This window comes from Bombyx mori, chromosome 12 (assembly GCF_030269925.1).
Source record: "Bombyx mori chromosome 12, ASM3026992v2".
NCBI classification, from domain to species: domain Eukaryota; kingdom Metazoa; phylum Arthropoda; class Insecta; order Lepidoptera; family Bombycidae; genus Bombyx; species Bombyx mori.
In genome coordinates this window covers 13,686,126-13,714,026 of record NC_085118.1, presented here as the reverse complement: position 1 = coordinate 13,714,026, position 27,901 = coordinate 13,686,126, and the positions used below count along the sequence as shown (strand labels likewise).

Here is a 27,901-nt window from a genome sequence, read left to right as displayed (position 1 = left end):
GTACCTACCCGCGCGGACTCACAAAATATCCTACCATTATATAATAAGTAGGTATATTATAATAAGTCTTACTCAAGCTCTTAAGTCTGTTTGGTTTCAGTAACCACTTAACACCAGGTTGGCCGTGAGCTGTGTCTGTCTATCTACAGTAATAAATAAGTGTTTGTATGTGTTCTAACGACATTCCGATTTCCATATTAAAATATGCCTACATACTAGCTAGCCGATACAAAATCGAAACATACCAACGTAATATATGTTAAGAACACATTTATATAAGAAAAGTTTCTCGAGACTATCAGCAAATAATGTTTCCTTGCTCCGTGACTCCGTGGAAATGTACCTACGCTTCAGTATTCACACGTTGAGGTAGAATACCTGTTAAAGAATTAACTAAAAATAAATTCCTAACATGTTTTCACGATCGATTTGATGGAGGAAAGAATAACATCGCGTAGTAAAAGCTAAACCACATTAAGTAAAATAATGCGTCCTAGAATGTTTTTGTGAGCCCACACAGCCACCATCACCACGGTATACCGCGATCTTTGTTATTTCTAAAGCATAGTTTTTTTCCCCTACCTATCCACTGGTAGCCTAAGAGGCTATTCCTATATAGAGGTAGATGAGCTCACGGGCTCTAGCTGAGAGAATTTGCTAACACTAGCCATAGGAAGAGCAGTGCTTCGCAGAATTTACCACCGGACCGGAATCACGACCTATTGAGAAGATCCAGTGAGAAACTCAGTGGGCTGTGTCTATGGGTTAGTTTGCTAGTCGAACTCTCAACTAGTCTTGAGGGTCCTAAAAGCACCGAGAGTGAATCCGGGGTATCCGACAAGATTTATGTTTTGGGCGATGCCGACGGCGGTTTTGCGTTGTCTCGTCACTTTCGGATAAGGAAAGCATAGTCATATGTTTCGTTTGGAAGGGTCAAACGGAGAGCGGTTGTTCGATATCTATACTTTTTCACTACATAGTATAAAACAAAGTCGCTTTCTCTGTCCCTATATCCTTATGTATGCTTAAATCTTTAAAACTACGCAACGGATTTTGATGCGGTTTTTTTTAATAGATAGAGTGATTGAAGAGGAAGGTTTACATGTATAATAACATCCATTAAATAGTGGAGAAATCAATAATAAATTACAGTTTCCGAAGCGAAACGAGGGCGGGTCGCTAGTAATATTATAAAGCTGAAGAGTTTGTTTGGTTGAACGCGCTAATCTCAGGAACTACTGGTCCGATTTGAAAAATTCTTTCAGTGTTAGATAGCTCATCTATTGAGGAAGGCTATATGCTATATAACATCACGCTAAGACAAATATAAGCGGAGCACCAATAAAGAATGTTACAAAATTGTTTTCTTTTTTCTTTTGGAGCTTTCGCTGCGTGCGCTGCAGAAACGGTCTAAAAAAGTCCACGACAGCATATTGCAGCATGTTAAGGTTAGCTCACTATAACGATTTTTATGCTAACCAAATTTGTACTAAAATAAAGCATTATTTCTACGCGGACGAAATCGCGGGCAAAAGCTAGTGATTAATTAATATTTTGACCTCATTAGGTTGGGTTATGGGCTCTGGTAACTGGCTACCAACTATCACAGTAATGATAATGTACCTTTTTTTACTTAGTATCTGATTATCTGTAATTAAATTGATTGCATTTTTGTCATCGTTGAAGGCGATAATCATATGATGTGCTTCATATGATATAACACCGTGTAATATTTCTTGTTTACTCGTTTTTCATAAACTATTCTCGCGCGAATCAGCCCTGAGAATCGATTATGGCGATTATGTTTACTTCACGGTCATCGGGTACTGACATTTTATTTTCCCCCTTGTGTTATTCAGGTCAGGCTACCGTTCCATATTCACTGGTTCATTGGATTGTAGATATTCGATTTGTTTGTGCATAATCTAAATTATATAATCTATATTATAGACAGAGTTTTGTATTTTTTTAATATTAAGATCATAAGCTGGTCAAGGACTAGTGGTATGTTAGCAATATTAGACTTTGTAAAATTAGCTTGTAGTAATCTATATCTATATAGGTATATATAAAAATGAATTGCTGTTCGTTAGTCTCGCTGAAACTCGAGCTGACAACGGCTGGACTGATTTGACTAATTTTGGTCTTGAATTATTTGTCGAAGTCCAGAGAAGGTTTAAAAGGATATAAATAATTTCTCGGAATTAAATAAAGTTTAGGTCTTTTAATTATCGATTGAGGCACTACGAAGTCAGCCGGGTCAGCTAATAATAATATAAAAAATACCTAAGTGGATACATTTTGTGCACTCGCATCGTCTTCGCTTTTGTGCCGCCAAGATTTTCCGTTTTCAATATTAAAATAGGCGTTATTCTAATGTAATAAAGACTTAGATCTCATGGTGCAGGGAACAGCCCACTGAGTTTCTCACCGGATCTTCTCAGTGGGTCGCAATTCCGATCCGCTGGTAGATTCGGTGAAGCACTGCTCTTGCTAGGGCTAGTGTTAGGAAATTCGCTAGGCTGAGCCCCGTGAGTTCGCCTACGCGTTCGGTGAATCTAGTATAACCCCTCGAGTTTAGTAGAATAGGTAAGCAAAAAAAGTGCAGGGTATTGTGAGCTCCTATCATCATTTAGGATTTGGTGAGTCGCGAGTTCGTCTACTATTTATTTATTTATTTCATTTACTTCAAATTAACAATAACATTTCATACAGAATACCAAAATTAAATAAAAACAATAATGAAATAAAAATGAATGTCAAAACTACCTTAACCTCTTTAAGTTAAGGTAGTTTTTTGCTGCCAGCCTTTGCTGGCTTGGATCCAAAATGCTCAACATGCACACGTGTCCAGTGTTGCATTATTGGGCAGTCCAGATCCATCCATCCATCTATACTATAAACAACGCTGAAATTTAACTAATACATACTGCACATAGTTCGCTCATTTGTTGTATAGTAACAACTAAATGTTTTAACAAAAAAAATATTTTTTGTTTAAAAACATTCCGATAACATAATTATGTAGGTTACCAATTCACGCATCTCAAATTATCTGGTTTGTTCAGCAGCATTCTCGTTGTGACATCAATTGGCTCATCGGCCAGTTACAAAAGTGACCGAGACAATTCTAAAGATCTTTTGTTTAAAGGTAAAACCGGATGAAATTGTACACATCGTCGAGTAATTGTCGTTTGTTTGCGTTGCTAGGGAAGCGTTAATAAAATTTAATTACGTAGCTACGTTGTACAATCCGCTTTGTCTCAGTGGACACGGCTCCGTAAGACGTACTTGATAAATATTCACGAATGACTTGCCCGACCACCGTTCTCGTTGAACCCGTCGCTTGCCACGAAGGGTTCGGCGAGCAAATTAACCCTCACCACTCCGCCTATTTACTGGTGGTAGGACCTCTTGTGAGTCCGCACGGGTAGTTACCACCACCCCGCCTATTTCTGCTGTGATGCAGTAATGCGTTTCGGCTTGAAGGGTGGGGCAGCCGTTGTAACTATACTGAGACCTTAGAACTTATATCTCAAGGTGGGTGGCGCATTTACGTTGTAGATGTCTATGGGCTCCAGTAACCACTTAACACCAGGTGGGCTGTGAGCTCGTCCACACATCTAAGCTATAAAAAAAAAAAGACAGCCCAATGAAGTTCTCGCCGGATCTTCTCAGTGGATCGCGTTTCTGATCCGGTGGTAGATTCAGCAAAGCACTGCTCTTGCTAGTACTAGTGTTAGCAACGTAACCAGGTTTGAGCCCCGTGAGCTCACTTACTCATTTAGTGAATCTAGTATGACCCCTCAAGGTCACTAGAATAGGTAGAAAAAAAAAGAATGACTTGCACGATGACAGAATAACATTGTGTAATAAAAATCGAACCCACATATAATTTGCGAACTACTGGTACTAATTCACCGTGTGAGTCCGCACGGGTAGGTACCACCATCCTGCCTATTTCGGCCGCGAAACCGTGATGTGTTCCGGTTTGAATGATATGGCAGCCATTGTACTACAGAACCGTTCTGGTAGAAAATTGGTAAATCTTTCTAAATATTTCTTACATCTATTATGGTTTCAATTACATACAAATCGAATAAACTTGTTGCAGCAAGATGGCTACATACTCGATCCTGTAGACCGAATGATAAACAGTCGACGTCGCCCTAAAAAAGTCATTACGGATCCTCCTGATCCATCAACGGTGCTTTTAGGTACCTCAAGAACCAGTCACCGTTCTCGTCGGACCTGTCGCTTGCGACGAAGGGCTCGACGAGTGAATTAACCCATAGACACAGCCCAGAGTTTCTCGCCGGATCTTCTCAGGGAGTCGTTTTTCTGATCTGGCGAAGCACTGCTCTTGCAGGGGCTAGTGTTAGCAACACCTCCAGGTTAGAGCCTCGAGAGCTCACCTACTCGTCAAGTTACCCTGGCATAGTCTCTCAAGGCTCCCAGGTCACGTAGGAAAAAAACAGAACGAACACTATCATGTCGTGTCTCAAGACCGGTGGCGGTATTCACATTGTTGATGTCTATGTGTTCTCGTAATCACTTAACACCAGGCTGGCCGTGAGCTCATTTACCCGTTTGAACAATTAAAAAAAAAGCACGATGGCTCTTTTGATTGATAGAATATGCGTTGTTTGTGAGACAATTATATTATTATACTATTGTATTGCATATAGATTGCAACTCCCGCATGTTAATTTCGCTAATTGAGCCGATTGCGAATTGTATGCACTTTGTTTTTATTGTTTGAAGAATCGTATTTATGTTCGTACGGGAATAGAATCAGATAATCAGAGTAAAGGACATAATTACATACATTGTATACCAATATCAAAGTTTTATTTTTCTTTTTCAAAACAATTTTTTTTTGTAATAACTTTACAGTAACAGACACTTTGTCTTACAGTTTTTTAATACAGATATTATTATGATACGTTTTCTCAATATTTTTGTTTTTTCAAGGCCATATAAAGAAAACCTGCATTACGTTTTACATTTTTTGTAATTCGTAAATTTTTATCAGTATTTTTGCTGTTTTCAATTATATTCATTATTTTCTTGTTTTTTCCTTTATTTATGTATTAACAATGTTTGTTTAAACTTTAAGCACATTATATCTCAAAGCTTAAATCATTACAGAAATCATCGTGTTTATAGACATAGTAAGTGTAAGTTTTGAAGCAAAACTACAGGCTTTAAATGAATTGTTGATCACACCAGTTTTATTACTATATTGCGTGACGCAGTGTTAAACGCAGAATTAAATCAACTGTCTAAATTATTCGTTATCATTATTGAATTAGATCCGAACGCTAACACTCTATAGGTTTGCTGTCATTGTTATTTACACGGTACAGCCGGTGATTTTTGCAGCTTTATCTAAGAAAACTTTAGATGGGATTATAAAGGTTTATGATTTTTATTTATTTATTCCAGTATATATACTTCAATGCATTAGGGGAGTTAACGAGCATTCTAGCATTAATAACAAGTCCAGCAAAAATAATGCAGAGAACGTAGAAAGTAAATGCATTTAGCAAGGCCATTTAACATTTATAGATACATTTAGGCATTAAAAAAAACGTGTATAATATACTAACTTTTGCCCACGACTTCGTCCGCGTGGAATAGTTCACAAATAATGCTTTATTTTAGAACTAATTTGGTTAGCATAAAAAATGTTATAGTGAGCCAACCTTAACATATAGACATGCTGCCGCGGACTTTTTTTTAGATTTTTAAAGGGGAACAATTCTGTCATACATTATTTTAGCGAAACTTTAACCGTTTCTACAGCGCACGCAGCGGAAGCTCTCAAAACCCGATTTTGAAACATTCTTTATTGGTGTTCCGCTTGTATTGGTCTTAGCGTGATGTTATATAGCCTATATATAGCCTTCCTTAATAAATGGGCTATCTAACACTGGCTATCTAAAAATCAAATCGAACCAGTAGTTCATAAGTGTAGAAAAGGACAATGCCCAAAAGAGGGCCAACTTTATGTCAAAACTATTTGTACTTGAAAAACTATGCCTTATTTTTTCACGTTGTTTAGTTTATGTATCAAAATTTCTTTCAACCTGGCATTGTTTTCCAAAAAAATAAATTACTTATTTGATAACATCCCAAAACTATCCATTCCATAGTTTTTAAATTCGCCAATAGGCGAAGGGCTTAGCCCATACAGCCTTATAGCAAACCTATATGCTGTCAAACGAAAGAGTTGTTTATGACTTGAACAACAAATAAAAAAAAATAGCTAATGCTTATAATTCACAGGCTTCTTAGTTTATTTTTGTTCAATTCAATATTTATATATTGTAATAATAATTATTACTTAAAACTATGAATAATTTAATATTTTTAGATATTAATGATTCCATTAGTAAAAATATCAATGGCCTACAATTACTCTATTCTTATTATATATGATCAGAGAGTTTTGGCAGCAACCCGAGTGAAGCGTCACTTGAATTTTTATTTTAATGTTTTTTTAATAGTTTATTGTGTACTTTGTATTATTTGTATTTGTAATATTGTGTATAAAAGGTCTGCGTAAACTCATGCTCAGTCAATGTGGTATTCGTCGAGTTGACGTCAAAACTCCCAAAAACTTCGACAGACTAGGCTGTATAGGCTACGCTCTTTGCCTGCTTATTGGTGAATTTAAAAACAACAACAACAATATCGTTGCCGGCTTCCGGATTTTCATTTCATTTTATTATTATTATTATGAGGATATAATAATAATAAAATGTACGTAAGGGCTTATTTCTAACAACAATAACCACAATTAACTTATTTAATACTGTAAATAATTATGAGAGCGATTATTGATTTCGAAGAAAACAATTAACAACTTAATTTTAGCTGCAGAAAAAAACAGATTTCTCTTAAACCTGGGTGAGAATATAAAAATCGTTTTCTAAATATGAAACGATATTTCTTTGTCTATCAAATTAAGTTAAAACCATCATGACAGGACAACTTTTTTTAGGGGCCCAAACGCCCATAGAAAATGGGCATTGTCCTTTCATACTCCTCCGTCCGCGCAATTTTCGTAAAAAGGGATACAAAGTTTTTGCTTCACGTATTAATATATAGATAAAACGAAACGAAAACTAAATAAATAATCCGAAAACTTGTTTTTATTGTAACTGCACATAACGCGACTAACTAAAAAATTTCATTTAAATTCTTCTACAATGACGAGCTGTATTACAAAGATCCCTGAAATTCAATTTGAACTACGAAACTGGAGCCTTGCTTTTTCATGTACAAAAAAAGTACATCATTCAGTTTAGTTTCTTTTGTTCGTGTACAATCCACAATGGAAACGTTAGAACGCCATGTTATTTAAAAAGTACAATGCTGTAATGATTCTTTGGAGCTATGTGAAGGATAATATTTTATGTAATAGAGTAAGTACCTTTATTTTTCTAAAATCAGGAAAAAAAAACATTTCGCTAATTTAGTTTCGGAAAACCTTTTTTTATATTTTTTTATTGCTTAGACGTGTGGACGAGCTCTCAGCCCACCTGGTGTTAAGTGGTTACTGGAGCCCATAGACATCTACAACGTAAATTCGCTACGCACCTTGAGATATAAGCTCTAAGGTCTCAGTACAGTTACAACAGCTACCCTACGGGAAATAGGCGGGGTGGTGGTACTTACCCATGCGGAGTCACAAGAGGTCCTACCACCAGTAAAAAACTCGAACGAGACGTGATATACATAATTCTATATTAATTACTTACTTTCTCCGAACGCAGGCCAGCGGTGGGGGTCTTGTCATTAGGATCCGATTCAGGGATCTTTTCGTTGGGGTCTTCGAGGTGGATGCCCGGCCATCCTACCCAGTTACCCTGGCCGCGAATCACAACCGGCGCAACTGCGGTCACTAGGCCACCGGCACTGTTAAAAGAATAAACAGTTAATATATCTATACTAATATATAAATCTACAGTGGTTTGGTGTTCCGTTATAACTACTGAACCATGCATCCGATTGACTTGAAACTTGGTATCCATGTAGAAAATACATGTACTTAATGGATAGGCTAATATTTATGTGAGTGTTGGACTCCCTAATAATAATGACAATTTTAAATGCCCAGCGAAGTGGGCGAGTACGGCTAGTATACATATATATATATATATATATATATATATTATATATACAGTCAAACCTACATAAGCGAGAGTTCAAGGGAGCACAATCTCATTCTCGCTTATAGAGGTTCCTCACTAACCCGAGTTTCTCGCTAATGCACCCTCTGAATTTCATTTCGCGATTTCCCGGATTCAAACGCATTCACTATTTTAAGTTTATCACTTAATGACAGTACTTTAATTTTCTGTTTTGACATGATGCAGAACAGAACTTTCCTTCGCAATTGATTAACGATAAACTGAGTAAGTCCGACAAACAGGACGGTACACAGGCACACGTGTCCATTCCAAAAGAAATCGAATAAATAACAACGTTATTTAGTTCCACGAAATAGAATAGGTTCAATATTGACGAGAAAACAATACAAAAAAAATGTTAAGAAGTTCCACGAAAGTTAAGAATGAGTCATAAAATAGCAGATATTAAATTTGTAATTTGTTTTGTCATTTTTTCCTCCTAAATAATATAAATAAATAAAGCTCGACTGTCGCTTATAGAGGTATAGATAAGTAGCAGTCTGACCCACGGAGGTCCATGAGGCAAAAACGACTCTCTCTTACAGAGGTTTCTGTTTCTCGCTAATAGAGGTTTTAGGAGCTAAAAATGACGGGTCCTGGCTATTACTCTCACTTATAGAGTTTTCTCACTTATCCAGTTCTCACTTACCCAGGTTTGACTGTATTATATTTGTTATTATTGTTATGTTCATAGGTTTCCCCTTTCTCAGTTCTGTCTGTCGACAGAGCCGGTAGAACGGTAGAACTGTTTATACGGGCTTTTGGTCAAGTACTAAAGGTACAGTAGCTATGAGTTAATATGGTAGTTTTTATTACGTGTAGTAAGTTTGGTTATCTTCAAGCTGCAGCAACTTTCTCACTATTCTGTATGTATTTAGTATAGCCGCCTTTTCTAGTGAAATAAATATGTTATCTTTTAAATCTAGTAGCTTAATTAACGCATTGATGTTAAAAGGTAGACAGTTTCGTTCAGTTATTCGTGCATGTGACTAGGAGATGTATGGAAATGGTAGTGCAAGGTAGAGAGGGAGAGGTCGACTGAAGAAGACATGGATGGAGTGTTTAAATGACGAAATGGGAGAAAGACGAGTGAGTGTTGAGATGATGGTTGATAGAAGAGAATAGGATAGAAAAATTGGCCGCGCCGACCCCACCTAGTGGGATAAGGTGGAGAAAAAGAAGAAAAGAAGAGTTTCGTTCAGTTATGTGATAAAATTTGCAAACAACCAATTTTATAATTACTGAGTGTTCAAAATTACCTTTCCTGCTTTCAATAAACAGTGAGGTTGAGATGAGGAATATGAGATATACATTACAGAGACCTAATTCCAATCCAGCCCAACAAAACGAATTATTAGTATGAAACATTTTATGAAGTTTATTTATTTTCCTCATTGACAAGTAATTAGAGTTTTACGAGAACATTCATTAATATCAATGAGCATTAATTTCGTGTTAGTGAATCACACAAGCGCATGTGATTACATAATGTACGACTCAATACAAACTAGTTTTGTAATCAATTAAGTTAGTGATCTTAAAAAATTTTTATTGTAATTTTGAGGTTGTTATATTATTATTGTCCTAAAATAAAACGTTGTCAACAACAAAATGGCTTAATAGTTCAGATTTAGACAAAACTCAATGTGTGATTATTTACAATTATTGAAAATTTAATACATCAATACAATAATCATCATAACTTTCAATGGATTTAAATTTAATTTACTTTTTGACAGAGGTGACATTGTTGCAAAATAGTTCACAAATTAAAATGTACTAGTGGTCCCGCAGTAGTCGAAATTCGACTATAGTTATTTGAAATTATAAGTTTGAACACTTCTATAATCAGATATTTCGCCAAAACTACACTATAGACAAATAATATTAAAGATAAACAATATTAACCTATTTTCAATTTGACCACTTTAAGCAATAATAAAAGTTTGACAATAAACAAAAAGTTTTATATATGTGTGTGTCAAATACATGGTAGTGTGTGTGATGTTTTTTTATTGATTTAATGTATTATTAATACATAATTAAAAAAAAAAAAATTAGCATTCTGCCCTCCTCTATATTCTCTATAAGTGTGGGAAATTTCATAGTCCTCTATCCGCGCAATTTTCGTAAAAAGGGGTATAAAATTCTTGCTTCACGTATTAATATACAGATGTAATCAAACCATTTGAATATTGCCAGCGATCGATAAATAAGCAAAGTCAACACAGTCAAGCATTATTTTCTAGTCTGTTTCAATCAATGGAATATTTGTTTATTATTGTATAATGTTATCATGCACAATTTTCATTATCCAAAGTTATGTTTTAGTCAACTTTTTTGTATTTATTTTTGTAACCAAAATGTCGATAGTGATGTCAAATGATAAAATTTTAAAAATGAGTCTAAATCTTGTAATGTGATTATGGCCGAATTTCGATATTTGGATGAACAGTGCAAAAGTCTCTGGATAGTTAAATATTCATCAATGTATCGGGAAGTTCTGTTTTCTTTTAATTCTTTCTTAATAATTCTTAATAATTTCTTCTATTTGTCTGATATAATGTTGTAGATGAGCAAACGATATCACGCAAATTTTGTGTTAGATGTGCCTAATGACTATAGTAAATGTATCACCAATAACTGTTTTTAGATAATTATTTTCACATCAATCAAAGTAATATAGTAATATAGAGAAATGCATTCATTAAATCGTAAGCATGTTTGTTGAGTGAGCAAAAGTTATTAGAATTTGTAAAATAACACTTTAGTCGATTTTTACGACACCACACTGTCAATTGAAGTTTAAAAATACAACAATAAATAGTTCGAAATACGGTAAAAATTATTTTGAATCATGTGTACACAAACACGGCGCGGCGTGATTTCTTTATTATGAACTTGACCTACCAGTTAATTTGTTCGCGTAAGGCCACCACTTTTGCATCGACAACCGACAACATTATTTACAAAACAAACATTAACCGCAGCGTATTTAAGACATAGTGTTTCTATAAAACGCAACATCACTATTCAACTTTACAAATAATACCACAGCTGTATGTCGTGAAGGTGTGAGTTTAAAAACCGGCGCACATAATTCTAGACGATCGCAGAAACTTCCCGAAAGTCTTTCGTTATTCGACCAGAAACGAATGAAGGAGAAATGGACGGCTTTTGGTTGAAATATTATTTGTGAAAAGCTAAATAATATTCGCCGTTTAAAATAGTTTATGTAATATTTATTATTATATTTAATAATATTTTCCGTGAAATGTCGATGATCGATTTTTTTTTTAATTTATGAAATAACAGCTCGCAGTTAAGTTTCATTCACAGTGCATCATATAAACTACCTAATATGCGCTTCAATATTAGCACATTATTTGTTAGCAGACATTTCAAAATATCATTACATATGAATTGAAACATGACAAAATTCGTATCTGGTATTTTTTATCACAATTTTATTATTAATGAATAGAAATACACACGATCGCGTACCTGGCCTTTCTCTGTAATACTCCGTTCTCATCTCTCTTTAGAATGAACGGTAGCCGGTTAGAGACAACAATCATGGTTGCCTTGCTGTTGCACGAAGATCGACTGGCACGATCGCCACGATCACTGTCCTTTGCACTCATGTTTTTTTTACTTTCTCGGTAAATGTTCCCGTTTAACCAATTGCAGTGCAGCTGTGACGCATGCGCACAACAAATGGAGGGAGTCTTTGAATTAAACAGTCTATTGGATTTATCCGCGTTCTGTTCTGTGTATTTTGGCACCACAAGCGATAGTTACGCACTAATTTAAGTGTCTCCGTAATGCTATATGGACATCATCGACGGAGTTCGCTGCCGGACTGTTTCCATTATAATCGGCGGTTCCCTTTATAGACAAACGGAGTCGCAGTAGGGCGAATCGCGTCTGAATGCGGGCCGAAGAATCGTTGCGAGGAGGTTATCAAACTGCTGACCCGTCCAGAGACGTATCGCCTTGAACTGCACTGCTAAATTTTTTTCCATGTGAACAAATGTGATATATCATTTAACGTAACAATGTGATATCAGTATTCGGTGCTTATATTTACATAACAATGATCTCCGTCTCGTGATTATTATGTTTTTAATAACCCAGGTTCAGCGAGGTGGCGAATTCCGAGACTTAGGTATATTCAACCTTTTAGCCGATAAAATTATATCTCATCGTTAGAAATAGACAAAATAGAAGTCTGATTATAATCAGTTAATGCTAGTAAACATGGTATTGTGTACATGCCTTGTATTCTAAGAAAGAAAATTGTGATATTACGACTTTTACTATTGTTATTTTACTATTGTCTATGTTCGAAATTGGAATTCATAATAACTATTTTTGTTTTTTTGTTTTGTTAAAATAATATTCGAATTATTTTAATGTTAGCACTGTGTTATAGGCTATTATGAGAACACTTAAAAATGGATAATATAAAATATTGAAAAAAAAAAATACATTAAGTGGTTACCGGAGCCCATATATGTACCTAATAGGACGATAAAATGTATATTTGAAATAAACTACATTTGGAAAAAACCCTTAAATCATTAAAACAAAATCCGTAGTTATTGTCTTATAATGCCCTGCCCATTTCTGCCGAGAAGCACTAATGCGTTTCGGTTTGAAGGGTGGGGCAGCCATAGTTAAAAGTGAGACCTTAGAACTCGTGTCTTAAGGTGGGTGGCGGCATTTACGTTGTAGATGTCTATGGACTCAGGTAGCCACTTAATATCAGATGGGCCGTGAGCTCGTCCAGCCATCTAAGCAATAAGAAAGAAGAGAGGAGAAAATGGTCCTTAACTATTTTATCTGTGCCTAGTTAAAATATAATATCTATATATTAATACGTGAAGCAAAAACTTTGTATCCCTTTTTACGAAAATTGCGCGGACGGAGGAGTATGAAATTTTCCACACTTATAGAGAAAACAGAGAAGAAGTGCACAATGCTAATATTTTTTTTAAAAATAATGCATAAAAGATACATTAAATCAATAAAGAAAACATTACACACACTACATACCATGTATTTGACGCACACACGCATGCATACTATTTATTGTCAAACTTTTGTTCTTCACGTCTGTGGTCAAACTGTCTTTATTAATATTTTTTAATATTGTAGCCTTAGCGAAATTTGTGATTATAGAAGTATTTAATACAACCTTAGTAGTGTACAAACTTACAATTCCAATTAATTATAGTCGAATTTCGACTACTGCGGGACCTTTAGTATAGATAGATGCTTAAAACCTTATTCTGCCTGGGTAAATATTATATAAGACAGTCAAATTAAAGTTTAATTATAGATTAACAAAATTCAATTATTACACAATGTCTACTGCAATTTTTTTATAAACATTTATTTTTTATTTTTTATTTCACCGTAATAATATGACATTAAGGTCATTGGAATTTTTTTATCTTTATTTCTTTTTTTTTTCACTTTAAAGTTACGTAATTAAGATACCAAATTTTTGCTTTGTGGTTAATATTTACCACATTTAAACTATCAGATGATAATGTTTTATAACATTAAATTGACAAAAAACGATATCTACATACTGATGACAATTCTTTTGGTTTTTTGTTGATTCGTAAAAATTATAATAAGTACTGTACTCTTTAATTGGTTTTTAAACGTACCTAATAAGTTTATAATGAGTTTCGAATGCACTTCGACTTAATAGGTTCACCTGAGTGCTTAGTGCGAGTTTTTTAACGTTTTCGATAGCGTAAAAGTTAACCGAATCTTGTATGCAGTTGGAACAGCGCCCCTAGCGGAAAACGTAGGCGAACGTTTCAACTCCATACAATGACGCTATGACATGTCCTTCTTCAAACGAGGCTTGTGGAGGGTATAAAGCGGTAGGCAGTGGCTTGGCTCTGCCCCTGGCATTGCTGAAGTCCATGGGCAACGGTAACCACTCACCATCAGGTGGGCCGTATGCTCGTCTGCCTACAAGGGCAATAAAAAAACAAAAAACTTCAGAGTTGTCAAGGGACACCCGGATGGCACGATGTTCCTTTCGATTAATTAGTGAAGGGATTGTAATTTTTCACGTCACGCGATAAGCGCCTACACGTTGATTGGTCAGAATGACGGATCTAAAAAGTGTCGTGACAACTTTTCGTAAGAATTTTTTCCGTCTAGCCCCCTTTCACAACGCTCCAAACATCGTTCCAAAAAAAATAATTGATTTAACTTTTACGCTATCGAGAACGTTAAAAAACTCGCACTAAGCACACTGATCCATAGCATCAGCCCACTGAGCTTCTCGCCGGATCTTCTAAATCGGTCACATTTCCGATCCGCCAGTAGATTCTCCGGTCGAAGCCATTCCCATTGAGCTGTTACGCCTCCTTCAGAGGCGTTCGGGCAGCTGTTAGCAGAACCCGGGGATAACAGAAATCCACCCATCAAAAAAAATGCATTTAATTTATATTTTCCTGGTGCTAGGCCCTTTTGTGAGTCCGCACGGTAGCAGCAATGCGTTTCGGTTTGAAGGGTGGGGCAGCCGTTGTAACTATACTTGAGACCTTAGAACTCATATCTCTAGGTGGGTGGCGGCATTTACGTGGTAGATGTCTATGGGCTCCAGTAACCACTTAACACCAGGTGGGCTGGTGAGCTCGTCCACCCATCTAAGCAATAAAAAAAAAAAACTACTTTTACTAGCTTTTGTCCTCGACTTCGTCCGCCTCTTCATTTACGTAGAAAGTGAAAACATTTTTGAATAATACGAGTAGAATGTTAAGGAGTGATTTAAGGTACCAAAATTACGCTTTTTATCCGACTTCAAAAGAGGAAGTTATCAATTCGACCATAATTTTTTATCTATGTATGTTCACCGATTTCTCGAGAAATTCTTTATTGATGCTCCGCTTGCATTCGTCTTAGCGTGATTTTATAGCCTATAGCCTTCCTCGATAAATGGGCTATCTTACACTGAAAGAATTTTTCAAATCGGACCAGTAATTCCTGAGATTAGCGCGTTCAAACAAACAAACTCTTCAGCTTTATAATATTAGTATAGATTTAACCAATAAAAGTTTAAACAAGAGTACTCTACGCATTAGTATAGCGGCTTGTATTGTTAATTAAGGCCGTCCGAGTTTTCTAGTATTTTCATTATCACTAATCTTGAAGCACACGTGAAAAACACGCGTCGGAACATGCTTCTTACGTCATGTCAATGTAGCATATTAAATGGATTACGACACTACATCGTCGTCGTCTGAGTTATGAATGAAATTACGAGTGTAAACACGGAAATATATTAATCAAAACAAAGCAACTTAGTCGTGTCGTTATATCAGAAGATATTAACGATAATTGTCTGTTTGGTTATTGATCATTGCATATGGGAATGCGATCCTTGCTCGACTTCACTACTCGCTCACTGGTAGTATCGTCAGTCAAAGTACTAATTGTAGGTAGGGCACATAGAAAATGCGCGTAAATCGAAACTTAAGATATCACGTCTCCAGTCATTTAGGTCTCAAAGTGGAGAGTCATATACGCGTTGTATTGTTGGGTACTGCAGCCAACGTAATCTATGAATTATCAATTAAAAGGGAACGACAAAAAAAACCTTAAGAACAAAGTACAATTTGTTGTTCGTAAATCGATATTTCTTTATTTTGTTATTTAGCAACTTTTAATGTTATCAAGAAATCAATTCAAAATCAGTTTAAGTACTCCAAATGGTCAATAATAAAACGAAGGATAAAATGAAATAAATAAACTGAATGTAAACCTTGATCAATCAATATGGCCGAATTTCAAACATTGGGCGAACTAGTGAGTATCAATAATATATAACTAGTCAGGTCATAAGTGTTGTCACACAGTAAAAACTTTTCTTTTAGAATGCTGGCCACAAAAAAGTTTATTGAATTCGAATTTCGAATTGTTCATGAAAATAAAAATGTATACTTTTAGAATTTTACTCATTTTTAAGTATGGAGTGGACGCTTAAAGAAGACCGTGTTGCAGTTATTGCGTTGCATCGTTGCGGTTACGCGCCAATTCAAATTTTTAACATACTGAAATTTTTGAATATAACCAAAAGATTCGTTTATCGTACCATCAAACGATACAATGAATACTCTAGTGTAGATGACAGGTCAAGAAGTGGTCGCCCTCGGTCTGTTAGGACTCCAGCAGTGATAAAAGCTGTGAAGGCGCGAATTCAAAGAAATCCCAAACGTAAGCAGACACTGTTGGCCCTTCAGATGGGGTTAAGCAGAACCACGGTGAAAGGGGTGTTAAATGAAGACTTAGGGCTTCGGGCATGTCGAAGAAAAACAGGACATCGTTTGAATGCTCGTCTAATGGACCTGAGACTGAAGAGATGCCGCGCTTTGTTGAAGCGGTACGCGGGAAAAAATATATCGGGAAATTATTTTTTCGGATGAAAAAATTTTTACCGTAGAAGAGTGCTACAACAAACAAAATGATAAGGTGTACGCACACAGTAGTGAAGAAGCGAGCAACCGTATTCCGCGTGTCCAACGAGGTCATTTTCCATCCTCGCTCATGGTATGGTTGGGAGTTTCTTATTGGGGCTTAACAGAGGTACATTTTTGTGAGAAAGATGTAAAAACGAATGCAGTTGGGTATCAAAATACAGTCCTGACGAACCTTGTGGAACCTGTTTCTCATACCATGTTCAATAACAGGCACTGGGTATTCCAACAAGATCCGGCGCCAGCTCATAGAGCGAAGAGCACACAAGACTGGCTGGCGGCGCGTGAAATCGACTTCATCCGGCACGAAGACTGACCCTCCTCCAGTCCAGATTTGAATCCGTTAGATTACAAGATATGGCAACACTTGGAGCCACTCAAGACATCCTTGATTAAGGCAGCCGCCGATATTGACATGGACCTCGTTCGTGCTGCGATAGACGACTGGCCGCGCAGATTGAAGGCCTGTATTCAAAATCATGGAGGTCATTTTGAATAAACTTTAGTGTCATAAGAATCTATGTTTTGTTAAGTTCATTTTGGTATATGAATGGTTACATAATGAATAAACTTGTTTCAATTATTTTACATTAAACATGTGACAGAATTTATGACCTGACTAGGTATATATGTAGGTAGTTAGTTTTCATTACCCGTCTAAGCAGATTAGCACACGGCCCACCTAATGGTGAGTGGTTACCGTCGCTCATTGACGTCAGCAATGCCAGGGGCAGAGCCAAGCCACTGCCTACCGTTTAATACCCTCCACAAGCCTCGTTTGAAGAAAGACATGTCATAGCGCTCGGGTAACACTGTGGAAAATAATAAAAAAACGTGCTTTAACAGCACAACCGTTTTATTTTGTTTATTTATTGGTTATTATTGGTTATTAGAGCCAAGTTGTGTTTTTTTTTTATCAAGTTGCAATTTCATCGGAACTTGATGCGTGTGGAGATTTTCAAGTTAATCGGACGTCTTGAGTTGGCGAAAACGACGTTCAGAGATTCAATACAAACAAACATACATATACCAAACTAATAAAATCGTCTTAATAAAGATCTGGAGTTAACACGGTCTCATGTGACGTCGGCTGTTTCGTTTAGTACGATAATGCGTAGAAAATGAATATTTTTTTGCGTGCACCTTGCGATAGCAATTCATTGCCGTTTCTGTACAATTGAAGCCAATTATAGGTACCGACTATTTACATTGGGACGAGGAAAACATTAAACAAAAAAGCAACGTTTGAATTAATATATCAAATATTAACAAAACAAATGAACCCTTTTTAGGGCAGTATTATTGAATATTGATTAAAACGATGTTTGTGAATGATTCATGCGCCGAACGTCAAATTAAATCGTTCCATTTTTTTCATACCGTATCTATTCTTCGTTCTAATTCGGATACGTTTATTTGTCTAATAATAAGCAAAATGCACATTAAATACATAATATATAGCACGTTTGCATTCTAATATCATGACAAACTTTTTTTTTTCCTACCTGAGATGAGAGCCTTGAGAGGCTATTTCAGCGTAACCTTAACTAGTAGGGGAGCTCACGGGGTTCAAACCTAACGACGTTGCTAACACGAACCCTAGCAAGAGCCGTGCTTCGCAGAATCTACCACCGGATCGGAAACGCGACCCACTGAGAAGATCCGGCGAGAAACTCAGAAACGCTGTGTCTGAGGGTTAATTTACTCGTCGTGCCCTTCGTCGCAAGCGACGGGTTCGACGAGAACGATGACCGGTGCTTGAGGTACGTAAAAGCATCGTTAATGGATCGGGAGGATCCGAAATGACGTATTTGGGGCGATGTCGACTGCTTTCCATTCTGTCCACGGGATCGGAAATGTAGTTACCGGCGGCCACGATGAGAGGGTTCTCGTGTTGTGCCGCTTTATCGAAGTGGTGACAAGCGGTGGTAGGATGCGCTTAAGAACTAATAATATAATTAACTTTTCTAGTCCTTCCCTTTACTCTTCCTTGTTGGGGGTGAATCTTGATGATACATGGGACATGCGGAGCAGACGTGTATGCGGGACGTAATTGTTTGACGTTGATTTGTTTGTTTGACGGGGGTATAGGGAGAGCCAGTGAAAACGGTATTCGCCGCCGCCCGCCGGTTAGTAGTGGAGCTGAACCCGGGTGTCTATTCCTCCAACCGGTGTAAAATCCTGTCGTGCGATCGTCGTGCTGGAGACCGGAGTGAATCCCGGTGATCGTACGCAGGGTACGAACGACTTCGTCGAATGACGACGAGGTGTGGAAGAGCTTGGCAGTATAGGTCAGCAAATTGGGATGGATTGCGTTAATTTTACGTATCCTACCCGTGGGGGCGGCTCTGCTTTTCCACTGGTGATCATGACGTCTGTGCGGACAGACTTAAAGAGGTGCCCATCGGGAGACACGGCCGACTCTAGTATAACAATACCAGCAGAGATGCTGCACACTTCAAGTGGTCCGCAAACGCGGCATGGGATGATGTCAGGAGATGTCGGGATCCTAACCGAAATGCGGAAATATAACGTCGCTTTCGGGTCCTACAAGCAGACTATTTCCAGGGCGAAGCTTAAGTACGTTGCTAGAGTGGGCGAGTGACTAAAAAGCTATCCCTCCGGGAGCCGTGCTTTTTGGTCACTCGCCAAAGCTCCAGAAAGAAACTTTTACAAATCTAGTCTCCCACCACTGCGCAATGACAGTCGATGACAGTCTGGCCCACAATGCGAAAGAGGAGGCTGAGCTTCTGGTCAAATTCTTCGCCTCGAAATCGACTATGGACAACGGGGTGCCACATCACCGAACATCCCCCGGTGTGATAGCTCTCTGCCGGAAATCTGCTTCAGAGAGTGCGCAGACAGGCGGGAGCTCGGCAAACAAAAAACATACACGCACTAAGCGAGTGTACTGAGTTCAGTCAGAGGTGGTTGAGTCTAGGTTATAAGCACATTCTTATCTCACTGCATTCGGCGTCTTTTACGATAACACACTTGACCTGAAGTTTTTTTAGGAAACTTCTATAGTCGATGATGCATAGCTTCACTGTAATACCAAATATGAAGCTTCATTAAGAGAAATAATATTATTTGTATGAATTTCAATCCACTTTCATTATTGACGACACGATATCCCATAAAGATCCAATCTCCGTGATATTGGACGTTTGCTAGTACTAACGCTACTAGTAATACTTAGCCCACAGCATCAGTTGGCTGAGTTAATCTAACAAAGAATCTCGAAAAATACAGTTCTTACAGTGATGAGAAAATTGGTAAATATTGCTAAATATTGCTTATGATTTCAGCTACATACAAATCGGACAAACTTGTTGTAGCAAGATGGCTAAGAAATGTAAGCCCACTTGAGTAGTCTCTCAAATAAAGAATTTTTTGGGTGTCATATACGTTATCTCTGATACATCCTGTACTGTGGCAACAGAAACACCAATGAAAGTACAGGCACACAAATGAAGGACCCGTGGATGCTCTTGTGATACCAGTAAATCTTCGATCACTTGATTTATGGGCGTAGCACTACATCATGCACATCTATCTCGGTAGGTAACTTCAGCCAACCTGAGTATTATTCTTTTTTATTGGCCTTGTATGTATGTGGCCTTGTATGCCCACCTGATGATGAGTGGTTACCGTCGCCTGTGGACTTCAGCAATACCAAGAACAGAGCCAAACCGCTGCCTACCGTTAAATACTTTTCACAGGCTTCGTTTGAAGAAGCCCATGTCAAGAGTAGAAATACACGAAAGCGGTACGTTGGCTCTGTCTACAGTGACATAGTGAAGAGATCGCGCAGTTTTTTACTTAGCAGGCGCGCATTCTAACGAAGAGATTCCATTGCAGAGTCTGAAATTGGCTCCCAACCTTCCACAATTGTGGGAATATGAGTTGTTACAAGTTTTACCCGCCTGAAAATAAAAGGTTTTTTTTTATTTTTTTATTGCTTAGATGGGTGGACGAGCTCACAGCCCACCCGGTGTTAAGTGGTTGCTGGAGCCCATAGACATCTACAACGTAAATGCGCCACCCACCTTGAGATATAAGTTCTAAGGTCTCAAGTATAGTTACAGTCTCAAGTATAGGTAGGTACACAAAGCTAGCATTAACGACAAAAACAGAAAAAAATATGCACCAAACCAACAAAGCATAAATTGAGTACACTTGCATAATGCATGATAATAGTGAACAACAAAACAAAGACAATCTATGCGCGTTGTAGTAAACAAATAGATCGGTTATAATGATTTTATTAATTAGGTTGTATATGACTCTGTTGACATAGAGCGCGTGGTGCACAACGTGTGAGAAGCGTGATGCGCGCCAACTCGACTCGACATCGAACGTTTCTAGATGCTCTTATTTTGCGTATAATAACAAGACATTATGATTTGACTTATATAATCAACTAGCGGCCCGCTCCGGCTCCGCTCGGGTCTTTAACAAAAATTTCAATGATATTTGACGTTATTTTATTTTTTTAAATAAAAGAACACTTATTGCGGCATAACTATAATAGTTAGACATATGCTGTCACGACACTTTTTGTAAATAATAATGTGTTCTACAAAGTCGTAGTACATTATTTTATTCTATCATCAATAGTTTTTCGCAGGGCACGCGATGTAAAGAATATTTTAGTTAATTTTTTTACACATTGGGTTACATTATTGGAGTTTTAGTAAGGATTCCAAATTTTTTCAAAAGAGATTATAGCCTATGTTACTCGGGAATAGTTCCAAACAGTGTAAGAATTTTTCAAATCAGTTCAGTAGTTTCGGAGCCTATTCATCTATACTACTATTATAAAGAGGAAAGATTTGTTTGTTTGTTTGTTTCGAATAGGCTCCGAAACTACTGGACCGATTTGAAAAATTCTTTTTCCATTAGAAGCCGACATTGTCCCTGATGAACATAGGCTACTTTTTTTTATTTTTTATTTTATTTTTTGTTTTGGTTTCATGTGTGTTTTAATGTTTCCGAAGCGAAGCGAGGGCGGGTCGCTAGTTCAATATAAACAAACAAATCTTTCCTCTTTATAATACTAGTATAGACTAGCGACGCGCCCTCGCTTCGCTTCGGAAACACAAAATTTTATTATTAATAGCTGAGTCTCACGATGCTACCCGCGGTTATTGTCGTACCGCGAGAAACGCCGCGGCGCGAAACTAGTCTAAAAAAAGCCTAAGTTACTCCTTATATCATCAGCTACCTATCAGTGAAAGTCTCGTCAAAATCGGTCTAGCCGTTCCAGAGATTAGCCGGAACAAACAGACAGACAGACAGACAGACAAAAATTGTTAAAAATGTTATTTTGGTGTATGTACCGTATATATATTATTATTCATATGCATGTAGTAAAAAGCGGTTATTTTAATATTACAAACAGACACTCCAACTTTATTTATATGTATAGATTAACACGTGAAGTTTCAGTTCCTCTTCGATTTCATTCAATAATTCTTAAGTGGTGTAATGTTGCGAGTCAGCACGTGCTGTTATTGTGTGTTGGTATGATTGAATGGTGGGATAGATTAATTATAATTCAGGTTTCGACCTCATATCTTAAAGGCTTTTTTTTTATTCTTTATTAGAGCTATACACCTATTAGGTTAAGTCGGCTAATCTTAAAGGCTATTATGTTAAAGCATCATATGTTTTCATATTTCGTGGGTAATCGGTTCTTATTAAAGTGTAAGGACCGGAATACCGGGCTAGAATCAGCGGGGTTCGTGGAGCGCAGCTTCTCCTAACCCCGCTGCATTTTAATGTGAAGACAGGGCGAAGATCTAAAACGCTTTAGTGCCTTAAACCTCTTCAACTCGGTCACCGGGCCGATAAACACCCGAAACATTTGAATTACGCTCGAGTAAAGACTATTTTTGAACCCGGTTCATCAATCCGCTCGTGGCGATCGATGCAGAGAAGCAATAACTTTCTCTCCTGCACTTCCGCCTTCTTCTATAGTAGTTTTTACTGGTGGTAGGACCTGTTGTGAGTCCGCACGGGTAGGTACCACCACCCTGCCTATTTCTGCCGTGAAGCAGTAATGCGTTTCGGTTTGAACGGTGGGGTAGCCGTTGTAACTATACTCAGACCTTAGAACTTATATCTCAAGATGGGTGGCGCATTTACGTTATAGATGTCATGGGCTCCAGTAACTACTTAACACCAGGTGGGCTGTGAGCTCGTCCATCCATCTAAGCCATAAAAAAAAGACGCACAGTCGAACATCACTTTAACAAATCTGTCGCTGTTGAGAATCTTAGGTATGACGTTGCATTGATAGGTGTGTTAGATCTACTTGTGCAGCAAGAGCACGACTCTATTCCGCCCATGCAGGGCAAGCACGAAGCGTATGCTTTATCATGACCACGCTACTGTGACAGCCAGTCAGATCCATCGAGCTTCCATCCACTCTCGTTTAGATACGTACCTACCGAAGCAACTGTGACCGGCAAGAGTCAGTCTTAACTGGAAGATGAGTTATCCTAGTCTCCACGATCCAACCAGTGAACGTGAGCAGGCAGAATGTCTTCGATTGACCGGCCGTTGGATCAGATTATACCTACTTGAACTCGCCAATTCTGGATAATCCGTGTCCTATTTATATAACTACTGTGCTCCAAATAAAATATTTAGTTTTATTGGCTTGATATTTATTCCTTCTGTTAGTTTCGGTATAATGCTATCTTGAAGATATTACCGATTTACGTCATGTGTAACCTCTTCCAAAGGGCGTTGAATTATTAACGACGATAATAATTTTCAAAGTATTTAAATGAATCTGCAATTTATCGCATTGTTTATATTCAAGTTAAACAGAGATAGTGTCGTTACTTATTTAATCACTGGGTTTGGCTTTCGGTACAGAAACTCCAAAAAATTATGGGGTAATACCATTGTTATAAGGTACGTGAAATTACGTGACTAGAAAATTTTATCATGGGTGAATATTCTTAAATAAATTTTGGCGCGATTAAAAATGATTTTCCATTTCTTCCTCACATGTTGACGTAGTCCAAACTAATTTCGTTAATATAACCTAAAATTATTGCTCTGGTAAAACGTAGAGACATCGATTGCATTTTCTTATCAACTTTAAATAAAATACTTTGTGATTTTGTAGTGCTTACAGTTATTTTGTCTTTTTTTATTTCTCTATCCTATTATTATAACTTTCAGCGCCTTTTTTTTATATTTACCCGGTTGCTACTGTAGCGCCACCATTATTTAGCAAAATTTAACGGACACTTTTTACACACACAGACGGCTCTCCTTACCTTTACCCTCCATACTATTAAACTATTTCCATTTCTTCATTTTCTCGATGACAGCTCCTGTGGAAACTTGAACGAGCGTCTTTTTTACATTATGTATTATTATTTACATTACATCATTATGGCTCACTGAATTAGGACGCCCTTTTTTTTGATTTTCGGCTTTTTTTTAATAATTATTATTTGTTCGTCGTTTGTTTGTTAATGTTCAAGTGTAAAAATTGTTTGTTCATCTTTTATTTATTTATAATTAATTAAATAAATGATCACCCTTAAGTTGGTCCCCCTTACTAGATTTCTTTATTTTTATGTCTCAGATTAATTAATATTGATCAATTATCGTTTGTTCGATGACTATTGGCGATTGTTCGATCATAAAAACAATTAAATTCCCAATTATTAATTATTTTATATCTAATAAGCAAACCATCACCTCACGCCACCTTTTTTGATTTTCGGGTTTTTTATTATTATTTGTTCGTCGTTTGTTCGTTAATGTTCGAATGTAAAAATTTGTTGTTCGTCTTTTATTTATTTATAATTAATTAAATAAATGATCACCCTTAAGTTGGCCCCCCATCTAGTGATAGCTTATGATGCCGGTCATTATTTTGCGTACTGTAGGAAAATATCAGGTAGTTGGAAAAAATTCAATGACTTCGAAGTGAAATCTGAGTATGTGTCATTTAACACTCAATTGCAGCCTCACTGAGTTTTTTTATGTTGTAGAACCACAATGAGTCAAATCAATTTTTGTTATGATTTTATTTTTATACTTTTTAGAAAAAATGACCAATGATAAACAGGAATAACGATAAGCAATTATAGTTAACATTGGAATATAGTATTTTTAGATTAGATATGCAATATTAAGTTTCGATCTTTAATTTTAAAAATTTTAAGCCCATTTTTTTTTTAAATATATACATCAAAATATTTGAATTTATAATTGTGTGACTTATCATTATTATTTTCACATTGCTATTCAAGTAATATATATATATATAATTTATTAATTAATTTAATAATTAGACAGTATAAACGCACTTGTTAACGCTAGTAAATACGGCCATTCCCAGCTGACTGACAAAACCGGCGCATGCGCAGTAGGCGTGAGGTGATGGTTTGCTTATTACAAAGTGTAAGAAACTAAACTATAAATTTTATATGGGCCGGATAATTTTGTACAAATATATTAATTAATGTTACATTTCATTACAAAATGTAATTATATTAATTCTTTATTTATTTATTTTAATCGTCACTGTCACTCGATGAGCTCTCCCCAATATTTAAAGTTCCTGTACTTTTATATTATCGAGTGCCTTATGAATTTCCTAATCCGACGCCATAATGTTTTGGCTTTTTCTCACAATTTTTTCCCAGTGTTTGGTGGTTACTTCCGCACATCCATTTTTTAATAAATCTAACATCTTGTTTGGCGTAAAAGGGGGATGGATGTGTATTGTTTCAAGCGGCGTATCCTTTGGTTTGTACCCATATACTAACAGCATTGTACTGGTAATGATGCGGCGGAAGTCGAAGAACCCAATGACCACATTCGGCAGCTATTTCGTCGGTACTATATCTTTTAGGGAGGCCTTTTTTCGATTTTAAAATATTCACTAATTGTACTTTTAATAAAGTATTATCAACATTTTCGCCATGACCTTGGAGCCAGTCTATTATCTCTTGTCATTCATTGGCCTGCGTCAGCATTTTATCAATTTGCCTGGAGTGATATGTAGCGTTGTCCATAATAATTAACGACGGTTGCATCATTTCTTTAAACCTTCCTTCTTAAATCTCCGCGTTCATTTCTTCGTGATAGTCCACTGTCCACTTGGATTTAAAGGTCAATAAAGCATCTGGCACGAATCCTTTGTGTGTGTCATCAGACCAGTTCTTAGATACTGTGTGGTTTGCATTTGACCAAGTCTCGTCAGTAAAAATAGCATTTGACCAATCTGATATATTTTTGGCTTCGTTCAAAAATTTGCAGCGACCCATAGCAACGTTGTGACACTCCATCAATATTTTGTCCGATTTTATTTAAGAAAATCCAATTTCTTTCAAAACCAAGCTTAATGACGATTTGTGGCCATGGAACAAACTACATTCACGTAAAGAAACAACAAGTTTTTTAAGTGTTGGAATTTCTTTGCGCAAGTAATAGTCACTTAAATGACGGCGAATAGCGTCAGCGTCGTAGTTGTCAACCGATGTCACACGACGAGGTTGGAGTTTGTTCCTCCGCATACGAAGCTTATTTTCCTGCATGCCGCTTGTACCGTAAGCTTCGGTAGTAATTTTTGAAACATTAGGTCCACTAGTTCCTAATTTTTTTTTTTTTTTTATTGCCTTTGTAGGCAGACGGGCATACGGCCCACCTGTTGGTGAGTGGTTACCGTCGCCCATGGACTTCAGCAATGCCAGGGGCAGAGCCAAGCCGCTGCCTACCGCTTAGTACTCTCCATAAGCCTCGTTTGAAGAAGGACATGTCATAGCGCTCGGGAAACACCGTGGAGGGAAGCTCATTCCATAGCCGGATGGTACGTGGCAAAAAAGATCTCTGGAAACGCACTGTGGATGACCGCAGTGGCTCCAGGTAGTATGGATGAACTCTACTCCGGTGGCGGGCGGTGCGATGGTAAAAACGAGATGCTGGTATCGTCTCGAACAATTCCTCAGAGCACTCCCCATGGAACATACGGTACAAAATACAGAGGGAACCGAAGTCCCTCCGCAGACCCAGAGGCTCCAAACGATCCGAGAGAATGGGATTATCGACAATCCGAACGGCCCTCCTCTGTATGGAGTCAAATATAAGAAGCTGGTATTTGCTGGTAATGCGGCCACAACATGCTCTTGCACTTGCGACAGTGGTAATAGCGGGCCACCATTTTGATACTCTGCTTCAAAGTAATTACGAACCTTGATCACCAGTTCTCTCGCCTGCCTTTTCAGAACAGATCCTTTAGGCATTTTTATATTTGACAGTTGGACAGCAATCAACACGGAGGAACACAAAATACACAACATAACGTATGGATAATGTGAAAAAACTCAGCGAACAGAAATGTAGTGACTATATAGCACGACCGTCTTGTTGCGAGTGACAGATTAAAACAAACACAAAATGGTGGTGGACCATAGAGTGTTCCCAGCTTAAAAAAATATATTTGAATGTTTTTGTTGTATTTGTCTTTGTTCAAAACATAATAAATATATGCGATCGATATAATTACTTATTTGGTCACAACAGTACAACTATCAAATTAGAACTGTCATCGAGAAAATAAAGAAATGGAAATAGTATAATGTTTTAAATCGTGCGAGGACTTTTTGGCGGGAAGCGAGGAGCGAAGTTGCGTGAATTGTTTTATTTTCGTATTTTATATTCGTGTTTATAACAGTTCTTATAAATGTTACTTCAGGTTTAAATGTGTAATAACGGTGGTTTATTACCTGTTTAATCTGTCATCATCATCATCATCAGCCTGCGGCAGTTCACTGCTGGACATAGGCCTCCCCCAAAGCTCGCCACTGAACCCGATCTTCGGTTCTAGCCCCCCCCCCCCCCCTTATGACAGCTACAAATTAGTTTCTGTGGAAGTGCACAAGAATGTGGGAAAATGAAACAAACCCGCTGGACGTAGCTTTTTGAGATCCTTCAAAAAGTTCATTGAAAAAATCCCGGTAAATAACCACAATTTTACTGAGGTTATATTTCATCCCGTATCATCTGATCTAATTTTATTTCATTTAATTTCATGGCATTGATTAATGTTTCAAACTAATCAACTTCATTTCACTCCATAATATATCATCATTTTTCACAAAAAAAATATATATAAGATTAAGCTGTATGGTATGATACCCTTGTCTTTCTGGTTGG

The 27,901-nt window shown here is 37.1% G+C and overlaps 1 protein-coding gene and 2 long non-coding RNA genes across 3 annotated transcripts in view; 2 read left to right on the top strand and 1 right to left on the bottom strand.

Annotated features, from left to right (window-relative positions):
- LOC101741435 (uncharacterized) overlaps positions 1–12,268 on the bottom strand; it is a 31,671-nt gene extending 19,403 nt beyond the window's left edge. Inside the window, exons 1-2 of the mRNA XM_004926755.5 lie at positions 11,706–12,268; positions 7,770–7,926 (exon numbers count right to left, since the gene is read on the bottom strand). Coding sequence (XP_004926812.1) covers positions 7,770–7,926; positions 11,706–11,845 — 297 coding nt within the window. The 5' untranslated portion in view covers positions 11,846–12,268. The remainder of the gene's footprint in view (positions 1–7,769; positions 7,927–11,705) is intronic.
- Positions 6,572–27,901, top strand: part of LOC134199875 (uncharacterized) — a 107,741-nt gene continuing 86,411 nt past the window's right edge. Inside the window, exon 1 of the long non-coding RNA XR_009974535.1 lies at positions 6,572–6,915. This is a non-coding gene — a long non-coding RNA (uncharacterized LOC134199875). The remainder of the gene's footprint in view (positions 6,916–27,901) is intronic.
- Positions 23,285–27,240, top strand: LOC134199876 (uncharacterized). Its single transcript, XR_009974536.1, has 2 exons — positions 23,285–23,635; positions 27,004–27,240. It is a non-coding gene; the product is annotated as an uncharacterized LOC134199876 (long non-coding RNA).